Raw genomic sequence first — 17,727 nt, 5'->3', positions numbered from 1 at the left:
GAGTCTGAGAAGAAAGTGCACTATAGAGGTACAGCTCCTCCAGTCACTATCGATCTTCTGCTATGCTAGTACTGGGATAAAATGGATGTGTTTTCATGACCAGGGTATCTTGTAGAGAATAAAAATGGGATGCTATAAAGTCCATTAACTCAGCAGCATCTGCAGGACCCAGCTGCAGATGGTTGAGGAAGATGGCTAAGAACAAAAGAATACCACAACCTCTCCTCTCCCCTCAAAAAGTTTCAGTTTCTGAGAATGAACAGCTTTGTGAATATCTAATTACTGCCCCTTTTGAGATGATTTGGCTTCCTCCCAGGACATTCAAATTCCTCCTATATTTTTTGAAACTTCCAGTGGAGGAACCTGAGGAATTCCCAGGAGAGGACCATCCAATGCTTGGGAGAAACTGGGGCACCATTTGAGCCAAATCTGTCCCCTGCACAGGGACTGCAGACTGCTCCCAGACTTAGTGTGAAACTCTTCACAAGTAGTGAACAGGCTGCACAAAAACAGCCCAGGGCCCGGCCCCTGAAATGCAGGGGGAATGTGGACCCATGGATGCATCTGCTGCTACATTTCTTCAGGTAACTTACTACTCAGATGCCTAGCAGCTTGTGTTAAAATTTTAAAGGAGAAACGGGACAGCCTCTTAAATTGTTACTGCTCTAGTTATTTATTGCAAATGGAGTACCAGTGCAGTTCCCAAAGTTTTCCATGCTCAAAAGGACAGCTAAAAGTGGAGGCTGACCTGGGGATGTTGAAAATATGGTATAGCTACTTCAGAAAAGGCACTGGTGTTGGCTGCCTATGGGCTTCTGAGTTGGTTGCTGTATGGTTGGCAAGTATTTAGTGCAAGGGTTCCTGTCCCCCTGAGAATATGGCCAGCCCTGTATAGGTTACAAGGACTCAGGCCTGCAGATACCTTTCCTCCTTCTCAGAGCTGGGTGACAGAGGGGCAGGGCTTTGAGAAGAGAGCCCTTTGGGGATGAGGTGGAAACAATGAATGCCACATGGTGGCTGCTGCTGCTGCATGAAGGCTCTGACTGTTGTAAGGGTAGTTTTGGATTTTAAATATTGTAGCCTTGCTTTGCATAGTAATTACCTTACCCCTGTAAGACACTGAGAGTTACACAGAACAGACTTTTGAGGGAGGATCTTCTCTATCCTTTAGAATGTGCTTTAAAATGTGCAAAGCAAAGACATATTGTGATGAGTTAATCATGGGAATGGCTATGTGACAAAATGGTTATTTAAAAAGTTGTGGTGATGTCTGATGTACTAATTGATACCTGGTCCTTTATGCTTATGCTTTTCACCTTTTCCTCCTTCAGATTGTGTTAATATATATTTTCATTATGCTGGACTTTGCTTTTATTTATCAGATTTTAAGTTGGTGCTTTGCATAGTTCAAGGCTTGTAGCTTGTGTGCGATGTGTGTCTGTGTGCAGACAACTTAAGGTTGTGGTTTATTTTTCACGTCAGAAAGCAGTTTGTTTCCCTAGTTTCCCACAGTTAATGTGTCACATCCTCTTCAGGGGAGTGTACAGCCAGATGGTTTGTTTTCACTGAGCTGTTTCAGAGGAGATAGAAGCTACTCCTGTCTGAGAGACAAATCATCTGCACTTTAAGGTCTCAGAAGCACCAATCAAAATAAATTAATGAGCTGTACAGCTGAAAACTGGAACTATCTGGGATGGACGGTCCTAAACTGACATAATTCTCCCTTCTTTGCAGCTATATCCGGGCCCCTGGTGAGGACAGAGCAGGAGGGGAGCTCCAGATACATCTCAGCGGTTCCCTGTTGTGCAGAAGCCACCTCATAAGCAGCCATCTGGACCACCTGGCATCGTGTCGGAGTGTCTGCGTACGCTGACATCTCTCCGCTCAGCCCCAGGACCGCGGGTATGGGCAGAGCGGAGCGTGCTGGCACTGCTGCTGTTTGTCTCCCATGCTCCCCTGGCTGGAAAGCTTCTCTCCAGGCTGACAGCCGGGTAACTCTCCTCCAGCCTCGGCATTCTTTGGGATGAATCCGAGCGTGAGCGGTACTGTTGCCCAGCTGGAAGGCTGAGGCTAACGGCAGAGTGACGCACACATCGCACACTCTTGTGCCAACCACCGCTGTCAAGGCTGAGTAAAACTTTCAATTTATTTTAATGTAGTTATTGAGGCATGCTAATTCCATCGAAGGAAATAACACGAGAAAATCCACAAATATTCATTTACTACTTTTGAATGAATTTGGTTCAGCTGTGTTTCCTTTCTCCTTTTCAAGTTTCACTTTGAGACTTCTGGCTTACAGGCACAAGTATTCAAGGACTGTGAACCTTAAAAATTGCAGTCTAAATTCTGTGTTTCACACATGAATATTTGAACAGAGTAATATACTCTGTTCTTTCTCTAAGGCCCCATTTTTAATCATTAATGCCCGTTCTTTTGAGCAAATAATCCCCACGTATGAGAGACTCGTATGCATTTAAAAAAGATTTCTCTGGGAGAGGTTCCAATATGACAATATCCTGTTTATGAATATTTATAGATCCATCAAAACTGGTGAATACTGAATTTACTTATAAACATAGTGGAGGGTTCTTTTTTTACTTTTGAATGAGACTGAAAAATTCTTTGCAAACTGGATCAAATTCAGAACATAATTCTGGTCAAACCTCTTTTTTTTTGTTAAGAACATTTCAAACTTTCAAATTTTTTGATTGAAAGCAACTTTTGCATGTATGATTTATCCATATTGAAAAAAAACACCAAACCCCAAACAACCCAAATTGTTTGACAGTATTGACTAACATGAAGGAAAAACCAAAGAAACTAATTTGTGGCAAAGATTTTAAGTGAATGAAAACTAAATCGGAGAGTTTTTTAACATAAGAGATATGCTGCCTGTTGCATGTTAGTGGCAAAATAGTGATCAATGTGGTTGCATTGTCTCCAGGTTGCACTGAAAGCTTCTCATCCAGATGCATCAGTATTTTGTTAGAACTGTGCAGAAAACCACCAGGCTGTTGTCTGAATGTGCTTAAGTATTGCATCATGTTTAAGAAAACACTATTGCCTCTTGCATTTGGCTTACCGATGTAGCAGCACTCCTTCTTTCTGTGCCACAAGTGTGGCAGTATCCTGGGTTTTGTTATGTACACCAGGTGTCCACACTTGATATGGTTTACATTTAAAATGAAATTTTTAATGCTGCATAATTGAAGCAATTTTACAGCAACTGATACCAGATGAGGATCTAGGTTTCTGTGTGCACAGTGCCTTTCCTTCTCCTTCCAGCACATCCTGAGATGCATGCTTGTATTTAAATATGGCTGTGAATAAATGTGTGGTCTAAATAACCCAGAAGAAAAGTCCTGTTGCAACACACATGACATTTCTGAATCAATCATCGCACAAAGATATTTTCCTGTCTGGTGCTTATTAGGTTTTGACTTGAGAATGACAGTAACGATCAGTATTTCCCATGGGATGGAAACACAATTTTCTAGTCATCTCTAGCTGCAGGTGACTGATTTGGAAAATAAAAGATTAAAGAAATACAAATGACAGAATAAAGGAGAGAATGACAAAAGGTCTATCAAGTAGACAATTTGAGGGAATGCAGAGGCGAGCGATGGAAAATATGATAGCTTTGTGGGCAGGTTACAGGGAGCCTCAAAAAAGTGTGGCTGCTGGCTTCTGACAGTAACATCAGAAAACTGTAGTCAGGATGTAGCTACTGTGGTGTTGTGGAAACAGGAGTACACTCTGAGACCTTAGCCTTACACCCTTAGCTGGTTGTGAACCTCCCTGCCATGACAGAACCAGTATGAGTGCCAACTGCAGCAGGGCGCTTGCCCTTGTGACCTAAGCAAAAGAGATGAGGAGTTTGGCTGTGAGAACACACATGTATATTTCTCAGTAGAGAGTTGTGCAAGTTTGCCATGTCAATTTGGGTCATTTATGGTATAAAATCTGACTGTAGGAAAGTATCAGTGATGTTCTTAGCCAGATCCACGTTGAAGCAACAGCTGAATGGATTTACATTAAAATACTTTCCACTGAGAACTTTATATATTTTAACTGGAAATCTTTTGGATAGCATGGAGTTATAGTTTTTTTTGAGTGAACCAGAAAACAATGTGCTGGATGACAGCATTGTCTCAGTCTTACCAATGAACTGCTGCTCTTCTGCCAAAAAGGAACTACCAACTTATAAAAGGTGGTTTGTTAAAAAGTATATACAGTTGTAGAATAGCATAAGTTACTTGATGCCTCTTTAGTTCACTGTGTCTATGAAAGCAGGAAGCTCATGTTTTTGATCTCTTGCAATAGGATGGTTGCCCTTTCTGTTCTACTATACAAATGGAGATATCTTTTGAGAAATTAAAAGCATGCAAGGGTTAGGAATCATTTCTTTGTCAACTAGTTGATGAAGTCGAGATCCTGAATTTTCCAATACATGCTATTGCCTTGATCTTTTTTTAGAAAGATCAGTAATATGAGCATGTTTGCTCTTGCAAAACCTTTTTTTTTCATCTTCTGCAGGTAAGTCTATGAAGCGTCAGCAAGAAGTCTGTAGCTGTCTTTGTGCCACATAGCTATGCATGAATAGTGAGCAGCTAGAGATGCCTGTAAAATGCTATCAGAGATCCCAGATTGTAAAAAAATGTAAAGACTAGTGGTTTTTGGAGTTGTTTGTTTTTTTTTTTTTCATTTTCAAACCCTTTTTTGCCTTTTTTCAGTACAAGAATGGTACTTGCCATGAGGTTTTGTTTAGAGCTTCTGTTTTCAAAAGAAGCATGTTTTACTACATGTTCTCTTTGAAGGGATTTGCACAACAATTTGTGACTACATGCCATATTTTGTGCCTTTGCTTTCTGCAGTGCTGATTCCTTCTGGTAAAGATGGCTCAGACATGGGCAATTCTGGCTGTACTCCTTTTCTTCAGTCTGACTGAAGGGATAGGTGAGTGAGAAAAATCACAAACTACGTGCAGCACTCTTTGTTACTCTGCATTTCCAAGTCAGCAGTACACTGAAAGAGGGGAAATCTTGCTTATTGTTTAATGTGAATGCAAACAGTGATGTCACCTCAACTGGTAAAATAATTGTATGCCTTGCAGAGTGGCACAGGATGATATAGCTGATACGAATTCAACACAGATCATCTGAAAACCCATCTCCTGTTCAGCTGGGTCAATATCTGGATAGCTCTGATTTCTGGTGGAAAAGGGATCTATATATGCCCCTGACTAAACAACTCTCATGAACTATTGAGCCAAAGTGATCTTGGGTTTTAACCTTGTTACAGGTCTACGTTCCATTGCTACCCCTAGTTTTACTTGCAACATGCCTAATTCCATAACACAATATTTTTCTTAAAATGTAGTTTCCTTTCCCTCAATAGTGAATCTTGCCCTCCCCATCAGTTTTTCAAAGCCCACATTGAAGTGATAGAAATCTGTTGCTTAAAATAAGATGAGGGACCTGCAACTTATTGGCATGCATCACAGACCTGCACAGTGTACATAAAGGAAAGGCACTATCCCCACTGCATTTCCAGACTTGGAGACCTGGAAATTGAATACTACTAATATGTGTCTGCACAGAGCAACGTGACCCCAAGGCTGCCACTACAGTAAGGAAATAGAAATTTTAAAGTGTGATGAAGCCAAGAGTTTCCTAAGTTTTGATGATGTTTGTAGCGTAATTTTTAATGTTTTTTTTTTTCTTACATAGCTTACAACATAGTAAGTGTGGAGGTTGATCGTGAGGCTGTGTTGAGTTGCCCTTATGTCTCCAAAGTATCTTTGCTAATGGTGACGTGGAAGATGACATGCAGCCCTTGCTACTTGGCCTACAGGAGTGATCACAATGTGACAAGGAAGCTAAGCTGCAGTGAGAGGGTGATGTGGAAATATTCACCTGACAGGGACCCTGCTCTTCGCATTTACCCTGTGAGCATTGGTGATGAGGGAAATTACACCTGTGAAATTGTCAACAGTACAGGGAATTTTCTTTTTTTCTCTTCTCTGACTGTCATAGGTAAGAAACACCTTGTGGGGTTGGTTTTTGATGTTAGGGGTTTTTTTTAATGTTTATGTGGAGGTAAAATTATTTGATTTGGTAGTACAAGACCAAATTCATTTTGGATGCATACTGAAATTTAAAATAACATGGTAAGCTGATTTTGTCAGGCTATTTGGAGAAGGGGGAAAAAAGCATGAGGCGTTACCCAATAGGACTTGGCTGTTCTGTAGAGAAATAATCTAGGTAATAATTCCAGTTTTGGGCCCCTCTCTACAAGAAGGACATTGAGGTGCTGGAGAGGATCCAGAGACGGACTACCAATCTGGTAAAGGATTTGGAGCACATTTCCTATGAGGAGTGGCTGAAGGATTTGGGGCTATTTAGCTTGGAGAAAGAAGACTCAGGGGAGACCTTATCACTCTCTACAACTACCTGAAAGGAAGTTGTGGCGAGGCAGAGGTTGATATGTTCTCCCTAGTAAAAAGCAATAAAACAAGAGAAAATGGCTTCAAATTGCGCCAGGGGAGGTTCAGGCTGGATATGAGGAGGAATTTCTTTACTGCAAGGGCTGTCAGGCATTGGAACTGGCTGCCCAGGGAAGTGGTGGAGTCACCATCCCTGGAGGTGTTTAAGAGATGGGTGGATGTCGCTCTTAGGGAAATGGTCTAGTGGTTGATAGGGCTGGGACAAAAGCTGGACTCAATGATGATGGACTTGAGGTCTCTTACAGCTGAAACAATTCTATGATTCTGTGATTCTAGATGTTTTGTGATTATTTTTTTCACTTCTTTTGATGCGTGAACAAGGAGGTTTTAAACTGCACAGATTCAACAGTCTGCGTAGTTTCTGAGGGGATTCTTGGGCCTAACAGGGCATTTAAATGTTGTATGAATGTTCATGCAACCAGGAGTATACACTCTTGATTAAGTTAATGCAAACAGAAGATATCAGATACATATGACTGCTGTATTCTGAGCAAGTGAATACTGAATCAAAATTCACAATGAAGTCAATGTGTGTTTTGTCTGGGTAAGAGATGAGTAGGAAGGAAGCAAAAGTTTCAGGACACTATCTGGAAATATTGAATTCTTCCAGAAATACCATAAACTGTCTGTAAGACTGTTTTGGACTAATGGACTAATTTAATCACTAAAAATTAGATTAGTCCATTTTCAAGTAGAGAGGAACAAAACAATATAAGGAAACATAATTAGTATATAAAAATCATCTTTTTCAGATAGGCAGGTTCACTAGGTTTCCATAAGTTTGAAAAAAAAAGAAATAGAAGATTTTGTGATTTGAAGTTAAGCCTTCTAAATATAAGTAAAAATTATGGGAAATGAATTTCAGCACTCTATAGTTGCTATGGTTAATTTTTGTCACTTGATTTTTTTGTTTTTCCCTGCAGGGTCTAGCCTTTCTAATAATGGCTTAGGTATTGTCTGAGCCTTTGCCTGTTTGACAAATGTGGAATATGAGTTGTTAGACTTTAGGCAGAACAGTTTTGTCTGATTCCTCTTTTATTTTCCTACTATCAAGTTCTTGATTTTACCTACCCAATCTCCCAAGCTGTATTTTCTTCAGTATGTGCACTGCCAAACTCATAAATCTTCCTTTAATTCACCCCTCTCTGTCATCCCATCTACTATAGTCACCTTTTAAAAGACATAAGGAAGGAGTACTTTTAGATGAAGATACCTAGTTTTGAAGATATTCACCTTGGACTTTTTGATGTATATTTTCCCTAGTGCTAATATTCCAAATTATTTTTAAATCTCTCAAATCAGTCATGCAAGCTAAAAAATACCACCTATATTTCAGTTTCTGAGTTGGCAATTTTATACTGAATTAGAAATAATTGTTGTAAATTTTCTAATTTTCTTCTATAGTCCCCCCTACAGTGACTCTGACCTATGACAAGAGCAGGATGGCTGTCTGTCAAGCATCTGCTGGAAAGCCACCTGCTGACATCTCCTGGATCCCTACAAGTAATCAAAGCTCTGAAGAAGTAGTCCATCACCCCAATGGAACAGTGACCATAGTGAGCTACATAGGCTGGGTCAACAGTACACATCCCACTGTCACCTGCCTGGTTACCCACCCAGCTACAAACCAAACTCTGTCACTAGACCTGTCAGGTAAGTAAGATTGTTCTGTGGTTGCTCTTTGTCATGCTGTAAGGCTTCTTTGTGCTGTTCTGTGCAGCTGTCCCTGCTGAGAGTCAGGGTTCTGCGGGTTGTTTAGTGGGGTTATAAAACCAAGTCCTAATGCATGTTGAGAGATAAATTAATTTTGAGTTAGTCAGTTGAAACCAAAAGTTTTGTGGCATTGTATGGGGAATCTTTCAATGTGCGTGTCTTTCTATTCCTGTTCTGCTTTACAAGAGTTCTTCATTTTGCTTTAGAAGAACTTCTCGTTCATTTTGAAGAACTTCATGAGGTTCAACAAGGACAAGTGCAGAGTCCTGCATCTGAGGAGGAACGACCCCATGCACCAGTACAGGCTGGGGTTTGACCTGCTGGAGAGCAGCTCTGCAGAGACAGAACTGGGAGTCCTGGTTGATAATAAACTAAATGTGAGCCAGCAATGTGCCCTTGTGGCCAAGAAGGCCAATGGCATCCTGGGTTGCATCAAGAAGAGAGTGGCCAGCAGGTCAAGGGAGGTTCTGCTCCCCCTCTACTCTGCCCTGATGAGGCCTCATCTGGAGTCCTGTGTCCAGTTTGGGCTCCGCAGTTCAAGAGGGACAGGGAACTTTTGGAGAGAGTCCAGAGCAGGGCCACCAAGATGATCAGGGGAATGGAGCACCTTTCTTATGAGGAAACGCTGCGGGAATTGGGGCTGTTTAGTCCAGAAAAGAGGAGACTGAGGGAGGAATCTCATTAATATTTATAAGTATAGAAGTGGTGGATGTCAGGAGGTTGGGACATCTTTTTTTTTCTGTTGTATCTAGTGACAGGACAAGGGGTAATGGGATGAAGCTTCCATTTAAACATAAGAAAAAACTATTTCACTGTGAGGGTGACGGAGCCGTGGCACAGGCTGCCCAGGGAGGTGTGGAGTCTCTTTCCTTGGAGGTCTTCAAGACCCGCCTGGACATGTTCCCGTGCAACCTGATCTAGGTGACCCTGCTTCTGCAGGGGAGTTTGACTAGATGATCTCTAAAGGTCCCTTCTAACCCCTACCATTCTATGATTTTATGATTCTATGATCTTGACTGGCTACTAGGTGCCCACCAAGCTGCTATATTGCCTCACCCCTTCAGTAAGAAGGAGAAAAATACAATGGAAAGCTTATGAGTTGAGTTAAGGACAGGGAGATTACTCACCAGTTACTGTCATGGGCAAATCAGACTGGATTTGTGGAAATTAATTTAATTTATTGCCAATCAAATCAGAGTAGGATGATGAGAAATAAGAATGAAACCCCCATCTCTCCCTTCTTCTTGGACTCAGCTTCAACCCCAACTTCTCTACCTCCTTTCCCTGAGTGGTGCAGGGAAATGGGAGTTGTAATCAGTTTATATGACTTGGTGTCTGCTGCTCTGTCATGGTTTAGCAAGGAGCAGCTTTTGCTTGGTAACAGGGGGAGGGGGTTGCAGTGAAAACCCGGTAAAGAGTTTTTGGACTCTCCCCCGGCTCCTGGGTTCACACCCACCTCCGGCCCGGCTGGGCCAATCTGGCGCCTCTGCCATCACTATTTAGGGACAGGAATTTGAAGTGCTGGCAGGAGGTGTAAGAGTGATACACGATGGAGGCGACCACGTGGACTCTACAGTCAGAGGAGGAGGAAGGAAGGAGGAGCACCAGACCGGAGACCCCTTTGCAAGCCGTGGTGAGAACGCAGGCTGTACCTCTGCAACCCATGCAGGGCCATGGCAGGACTGAGAGCCACCAGCAGCTCCGTGTGAGTGCACGCAGATGGGTGAGAGACTGTGTGAGGAGGCGGCCATGGCGCAGGCTGTGCTGGAAAGCCTGCACTCCACAGAGCAGACCCACATGAGAGGCAGAGAGGAGCTGCAGCTTTTGGGATAAATGTACATCGGAGCAGCCTGTGCAGGGCTGCCGTGTGTGTGAGGTACCCCACGGACTTGCAGGGAGGACTGGTGCAGAGCCTACCTGCCCTGACCTGCCCTTGGGCTGTTCAGGGTGGGGAGGAGGTAAAAACACTGGGATCAGGACTCTCAGCTTGGGAAGAGGGGAGGGGTGGGGAGAAGATGGTCTTAAAGGGCTGGTCAGACTCTTCTTTGTTGTAGCACTCTGTGTCGTTTTATTTTAGTTATGTTTTGGGGTTTTATGGTTATGCTTTAGTTGGTGTTGCATTAAATGATTTTCTGTTTTCTTCCCCAAGCTGAGTAGCCTGGTCTGTTTTGTCCTGGACCTTAAGAGACAATTAAGCTTTCCCTGCCCTTTGGCAATCCTCAGGTCTTTGGTACTTGAGGCTAATCGTGCTCTTTTGTTCCCTAATGGGCCTAAATCAGGATATGCTCCTTCATCCTCATGCTCTTTCTCTGCTTCAGCATGGGATCTCACTCACAAAAGACAGTTTTTCATGAACTTCTCCAACATAGCTCCTTCCCTTACGGTTCTTCATGAGCTGCCCCAGTGTGGGTCCCTTCTATGGGGTGCAGTCCTGCAGGATCAGGCTGCTCCAGCATGGGTCCCCCAATTGGTCACAGGTCCTGCCAGGAATCCTGCTTATGTGTGGGCCCCTCTCTGTGGGATCACAGGTCCTGCCAGGACACTGTTGCAGCATGGTGGTTCTCCACTGGGTCACAACTTTTGTTAGGGCACATCCACCCACTGTGGTGTGGTCCTTCATGGGCTGCAGGTATAGGGCCTGCATTACCATGGGCTGCACCATGAGCTGCAGGGGAATCTCTGCTCTGGTGCCTGGAGCACCTTCTCTCTCTTCTTCTTCTTGAGGTCTGCAGGCCTGTGTCTCTTACATGTCATTACTCCTCTCCCAGGTGCTGTTGTGCAGCAGTTTTTACCGTTTCTGAAATCTGTTATCACATAGGTGCTACCAACATTGCTGATTGCCTCAGCTTTGGCCAGTGGCAGATCTGTCTTGTAGATGGCTGGCATTGTCTCTGTTAGACATGGGGACAGTTTCTGGCATTTTGCTGCAGAAGCCACCCCTGCAGCTCCCTCACTACCAAAATCTTGCCATGCAAACCCAACACTCTGCTTCAGTGACCTTTTTAATCACTGGTGACAGAAACATTGCTTTCAGCAGCCAATATGATACAGCTCACTAATTTTTGATGTGAAGCTTTGAACTCTTGAAACTGAATTTTGTCCAGCTTCTTACAGTGGTGATGATCTGGAGATAAAATCCTTAGAGAATGTCTGTCTCCGACTTTCAAGTGATCTTTCCTAGGGCCAAAGCTAGAAATGGGTAAAATTCAGCTTCTCGGCTGGCTGTACTCAACCCATTAGAAATCAATTCCTGTAGGATTTGTAACAACAGCTAAATAACTGGTTGTATCACCAAAATATCTCAATAGAGGCATGAAGGACAGAAGTCAGCATAGGCCAGTCATTAATCACAGCATTTTTCAAGGATGGCTGGTCAGTTCTATTGTTGCAGGACTAAAATAATTTGGAGGGTGTCCTTTTCTTCAAATTATTTTGAAGGCAGATGAGTTGAAAATGAAAGTATGTTTGTACACACAAATGACTGGATGCATGAGGCAGCTTCCTACTGCTGGTTGGCATCCAGACATCTCTCATCTATGTCTCTCAGCTCTTTTGAGCTATTGGGATAGAGGATTAGCTTTCTCCTCTGGTTACAGTAGGTAGTAACATCATATAGTCAGTGGATGCTGTTGTCTAGCTCTGTAACTAGCTTTCTTTTCTCATTTCCCAGATGCTCCCCTGAGGCTTTTCTATCTTCTGATAGGAGGATCTGCAAGTTTTGCTGCTGCAAGTGTTATCGCTGTTAGTGGTGTGACTGTATGCTTGGTTTTCAGACGCAGAGGTAAGTCATTTTTTGAGCCTGAAATATATAATGATTCCATTGTTGATTATGTGCAGGTACAAGGATGTGTACTTTATTGCTGAGAGTGGGGTTAGAGGCAAGGACTGAGGAAAATATCCAAATATGATGCACTGTCCCTTTGGAAAAACAAAATAAGATGGAAAACTTTCAGTCTGGAGTTTTGGGGAAACTTCAAAATCTGTCTGGTGTTTTGTAAGACCCATGGTTATTATGACATTAATGCATTATATATATGGCACGGAGTCATCCAGGATCAAAAGGATTCTTTCTAAGAGTAGAGTAGGTTTTGAATTTTTAGAATTATTTTGAATTTTCTGCAAAAGTATGGCAGTTCACAAACTAGTATAATGACTGGACACAAGCAAGTTCCTCGCTTCCATCAGCAATCATCTTTTCCCTGAGCAATTGTAAGATTAGGCCAAATGTACGTACTTCCCTCTGGTACACTTGCAGTTTCTCAGGCTGTATAGATTTCATTGACACTGGGTCAGGCTCATACTGAATAATTTGATACTGAGAATTCAGATGATGGTTTGCAACTCTTGGACTCAAATAAGATGGCTGTGGTGGGGTATGAAGGGAGTAGAAGCCCAAGTGGAGGCTTGAAATGAGGGGGAAGAGAGAATATCAGGCTAAAGGCAAGATTGCTTTAAGGAGAGTGGGAGATGAAGCACTGGGAGAAGGCAACATAGAGGTGGGTGAACTATAAATGGAGGGAAATTGCAGAGAATCAGAGTGCTTCACTTATGCCCCTCCATTGCCTTAGTGCTGCTCTAGCTTTACTGCTTGTCTTTTCTTCTTTGTGCTCAATGTCTTTCAGATTATTCACCCCAGGTTGAGCATATTACACTGCAGATTCATGAGCAACAAATGGGGTGAAAGAGGGCTGCCAAGAATGGACAATGAGGGGAGGTATACACTAGAAGAGCAGAGAAGGCAGGGTGAGGAAAACAAAGACAGGAGAAGGAAAACAGGCAGTTGGCATCAATGGTGGCAACACTGACCAATGCTTGCAGTACTTTGAAGGGAGCCTGTCCCTGTCATAGAATAACGTGTTTCTTTGGGGCAAGTGAGGAGAGAAGAAGAGAAAATGTGCTCAGATGGATTTCTTAGCCCAGTGTTTCCCCACAGAACTGAGGCAAAATGCACCTAACCAAGTCAATTCAGTTATGTCTGTCAGAGTGACCAAAACTTTCAGTAAAAGGAAATGTAAAATGATAGTGCTTTAAAACATAAAATATAAGAACTTAACCTCTGAATTTTTGAAGAAAGTCTTTTAATATCTAAGAGCAGCTAGAAAACTCTAGGCATAACAGCTGTGCACTTTGCCTCATCGAAACATTTCAATTTCTTGACATTGTCCTTTCAGCTTTCCAGTCACACAAATCCACACGTGGCTTGGCAGTACCATTTGCAGTAAGTGGGCTTTTTTTTTTTCTGCGTGTCTATACTTTGCAAGTTTTTTGGTACATGCTTCACTAAAATGTGTAAGTTCATTGCAATATGTCTGCTCTAACAAAACTCCCATTTATCTCTGTGTGTGCTTGGAATAGGGGATGAGGAACAGTGCATCTGGGACTGTGTCTATTGATTGGATGGCTCTGTCTTCATATATATTCAGAGTAGCTCAGCAATTGTTTAAGATTGCAATCACTAGATTGAGAGTGTTGTAGGGTATTTTCTGCCTAAGAATACTAGAAGTTGCATCTACAATGCCAGTGGTTAAGCTGACTTTTAAATCTCCCAAAAGGTAATGTTTTCACATTTCTGATTCACAGAGTTCTGACCTTTTGTTTAAGAATGTGTATTGCTCTCCATGGCATAAACCTGCCCGATTAAAGAGTGCACTTTCTTATGCTGTATGACATACAAACATAGATATGAAACTTGTTTTTTAAGAAGCTAGGAAACAGCAGTGATGAATTTGCCACCGCAACTTTTACATCCTCTCTAATTCCAATGTGTTGTGGTACATATTTAACAGCACAATAACATGCTGCTTTTTCCTCAGGGCTTCTGCCTCACTTAATGCACATTGAAAGAGCAATTATTTCATATTTTGCTTTCTGCTCATGATTAAATTAATGGCCGGATGCCTTGTTTGTTGCAAACCAGTCAAACAGTGCACTGAAGTTGGAATGATTCATTTCCTGATATGCTCTTCTATGGCATTCAGGTCAATTTGATTGACAGGAGTGGGAGTTGCAGAGATCAAAGTCAAAAGCTTCCAGTAATTTTACGTGCCTAAATTGGATTGCCTGTGGCCTGCCTGTTGGTTTTTTTTTTTTCCAGAGAAGCCAAGATTGTGCATTATCATCCATTTTGTTGAAAATACCAACACTTTAAAATTTATTTTCAATCACATTACATAAAAGAGCTTCAGAGGCTGTCCTGTTTAGGCTTTGTGAGAGTGGCTGTCGTATCTCTCTGTTGTTTTAGGTTTCACCTTCTGTGCCCTATCCACAAATAACTTTACAGTTCTTTTTCAAAAGTAATGTTGCCTACCAGGTTTCTTCTGGTCTTGTTTTATGTTTGGACACTGTAGGTATGATGGTTCCACAAAATTTTGCCATGTAATATAAAGGTACATGTTTTTCTTTATATTGCAGACTAAGAACTTCAAGTTCATACCATCACGTAAAAGAACAGAAGTGGTCCAGCCTCATCTCGTAGCAGAGAGTACCTACCAGAATTACAATCCAAGAATGATATATATGAACTGTTAACAGTGTAGACACAAGCGGTCTAATACCAGCTCGGCCGCTAATGATACTCAGTTACTTGAATTTGTGATTCAACTAGCAAATCTCAGACCTTACCGCATAGCAGGCCAGCAGAACACTCAAAACTGCACCACAAAAGCCTTTGTCTTTCCTGACCCAAAGACAGTGGAGGAGAGCAACCCGTTTTAGTAAATTATTTCCATCTTTATCTAAATATCAGTACAGCTCTTGAAACACTTGAAACTTTTAAAGACCGAGTTGGCGAAATACCTATCTGAATTTTGTTTGAAATGGGCTCTGAGGTATGTGCTGTCTTTCCTCAAACTGATAATTGCCATATTTCTGCGTGCCAGAGTAACAGACAGGTGGTGAAAATGTAGCACTTCTTTTTCATTTTAGCAACTGGATTCTCTTTGAAATTTTTGTTGCAAACCAGGAAGTGATGTACAGGACCTCAAAACACAGATGGTCAAAGAAACATGTCCATTGGAAATGCAGAAATAAAAGAGTTTGTTTGTTTTTTCTTATGTAGATAGTTACATGTGACAGATGAAAATTTGGTATTTTTCATCTTTGTTTATTTTTTCATTTTTTAAATGTATTTCTTTTTCAATTAAACTTTCTGTTTGGGCAATTTTCTAAGATTCATTTTAAAGTGAACATGCAAATATGCAAATATTGACCTAAATGATTTCTGGGGCTATTTGGGAAAATGTTTATTGACCAATTTCTGATAAGCTGATGTCACAGCATGGTTTTACTGAGAACAAAAGTGTTAAGACATGAAACATGCAGGTACTGTGCTTGTTTAAAACAAACAAACAAAAACCCCAACAAAATAATTTATTTCTTCTCATCCTCAGGTTCCCAAGTTGAAACCTCTCCCTGCAGTGATTTGTCAAACCTCCCAAACATTATTGAAGTAGTAAATACACTAACACAAGTTTTGAATGGCGTCTGCCTGCTCGTTGCACTCAGTGTCATCTCTGTTCTGTCAGTGTTCTTAGGCATAAGGATCTCCCAGTACCTTTTAATTGGCCTTCACTTCATCACTTCTAAATAGATATGGGCAGGCATCTACTGATATTGCTCCAGCCTTTCATTTTAGTCAGAAATGTATGAAGAGTAGCTCTTTGCCTTAATGAAAAGTGCCCACAGAAGGTAGTTCATTCGTGCCTGGTAACCAAGCAAAACCTTTCCTGTGGTGTTAAAATGTCAGTGATGGGTCACTATCTCAGAGCTGTCCTCAACTTCTTCATGTCATCTATAGGGAAGGAGACATACCTTTTCATCTATAAAGCCCCTGGGAGAAATAAGTGGCAGAGAGCTCGGAATTAGTGAAACCAGTTTTCAGCCATGCTAGCTAGGAAAAGTGTTTTGTAGCTCTAGTGAAATTCACAGCAATGCCTTAGTCTAATTTTCTCAGTTCTGCTGGCCCATAGCCAGCCAATGCATTGTGGGCATGATCCAGCATCATTTTTTGTTCTCCATGTCAGCTGAGACCTTTCACAGTCACGGTGCTGTCGAGGAGCTGGTTTTGTCTGGAAGCTTCTGAAATTGGGGAAGATCTCTTGTTGCTTAAGGAACTGCCCAGTTGGGTCTAAACCTAGTTCCTAGGCTTCCTGTGGACAAATACAGCACTTTGTATGTGCCTTATTCAGAAACTGGACCATTGCAGCCAGACCAAAGGATGACATGTTTGTAAAAATTAAGAGAGTTAGGCTGTGGAACAGTCTGCTTTTTGCAGTCTTGGTGCATGTTTTCTAGGGTGCAAAGCAAGAACTTTTTGTAATTCCTTTGCACCAAGTGAAATGTTGGAGATTAAGATCCAATGGAGACAGAGAAAATAAAAGACAGGAAGATGATAGTGCATTGGAGAAAAGTCCTCTGGAGAAGCATCACTGTGATAATTAGTCCTGTCTGAAAAGCTTCGTTTCTACCCTGATAAATGTATTTTCACATTTAATTTGTATTTGGTGGAATTGGTCCAATTGCCTCCAATGTGTTATCATTTCTAGCAACCTAGAAATTCTGAGCAGACTTTGTTTGATGTGCTGAAACAAGGTGCTCTGGGAAGGAGATAGGTCACTTCATGCTGCAGATCCATGGTGAAAGGGACTCTGGTGGTGGTTCCACAGCTCTTAACAGCCACGTGGACTATGGTTTGCATGATTTCTTATTTCTGGGAAGGGCCCAATAACAGAATCTCAAGGGCTGGAAGGGACCTCAAATATCATCTAGTCCAACCCCCATGCCAGAGCAGGACTGCTGCAACTTCTCAGAAAATTAGCTTATAGCTTTGTTGTTAGGCCTTAATCATCACCTGTTTACTGCCAACAAAAAAACTTGAGTTATCAATCCATAGCTCAGGTGAACCCACACATTGTAGGCATTAAAAGGCCTCAGCTGCCTAACTTGTGTCTTCTCTCTGCAATAAAATTGGCCCTCACGCTTTTCAAGATTGTTGTGTATGATTAACAGAACTTGTTGGGCCAAGAGAATAGTGTGGCCAGAGGGGTGATTGTCAGGAAGGCTGGGATATGAAGAATGTTTCTAGGCAGAGCATAATAATTGAACAAGCTCACTTAATTTTCTGCTCATCTTTTGTATGCGTTATAGTACTTGTACAAATGGTAGGTAGTTTCAGATACAGAGTTTGCTGCTTTTTTTAGCTCTGCAATTCATTGGAGTTTTTAATCAGAGGAGTAGGTATTACATCCAAGCTGCCAACAGGTGATAACTATTCTAATGGGTCTGTCAGCTCTGCTAATAGCATTGTCTTTGAAAGGAGGAAGATAGGATTAGCTGAGCAGTGGGCCCTTGCATATGCTCAGAAAGGAAGCCCTTGGTCATAGAATCATAGAATCATAGAATGGTAGGGGTTGGAAGGGACCTTTAGAGATCATCTAGTCAACCCCCCTGCAGAAGCAGGTTCACCTAGATGAGGTTACATAGGAACATGTCCAGGTGGGTCTTGAAGACCT

At 41.9% G+C, this 17,727-nt stretch overlaps 1 protein-coding gene across 1 annotated transcript; it reads left to right on the top strand.

The window, feature by feature from the left end:
- The first annotated feature begins 4,894 nt into the window (after positions 1-4,894).
- On the top strand, positions 4,895-14,746 carry LOC104556363 (cell surface glycoprotein CD200 receptor 1-B-like). Its single transcript, XM_061988674.1, has 6 exons — positions 4,895-4,956; positions 5,730-6,035; positions 7,910-8,158; positions 11,889-11,999; positions 13,390-13,436; positions 14,630-14,746. Exons 1-6 carry the CDS (start codon positions 4,896-4,898, stop codon positions 14,744-14,746), a joined length of 891 nt encoding a protein of 296 aa, XP_061844658.1. The 5' UTR covers position 4,895.
- The last annotated feature ends 2,981 nt before the right edge of the window (positions 14,747-17,727 follow it).

The sequence above is a fragment of the Colius striatus genome, chromosome 1 (genome assembly GCF_028858725.1).
Source record: "Colius striatus isolate bColStr4 chromosome 1, bColStr4.1.hap1, whole genome shotgun sequence".
NCBI lineage: Eukaryota > Metazoa > Chordata > Aves > Coliiformes > Coliidae > Colius > Colius striatus.
The sequence above is the reverse complement of the archived record's forward strand: the minus strand, read 5'-3'. Positions and strand labels throughout refer to the sequence as shown.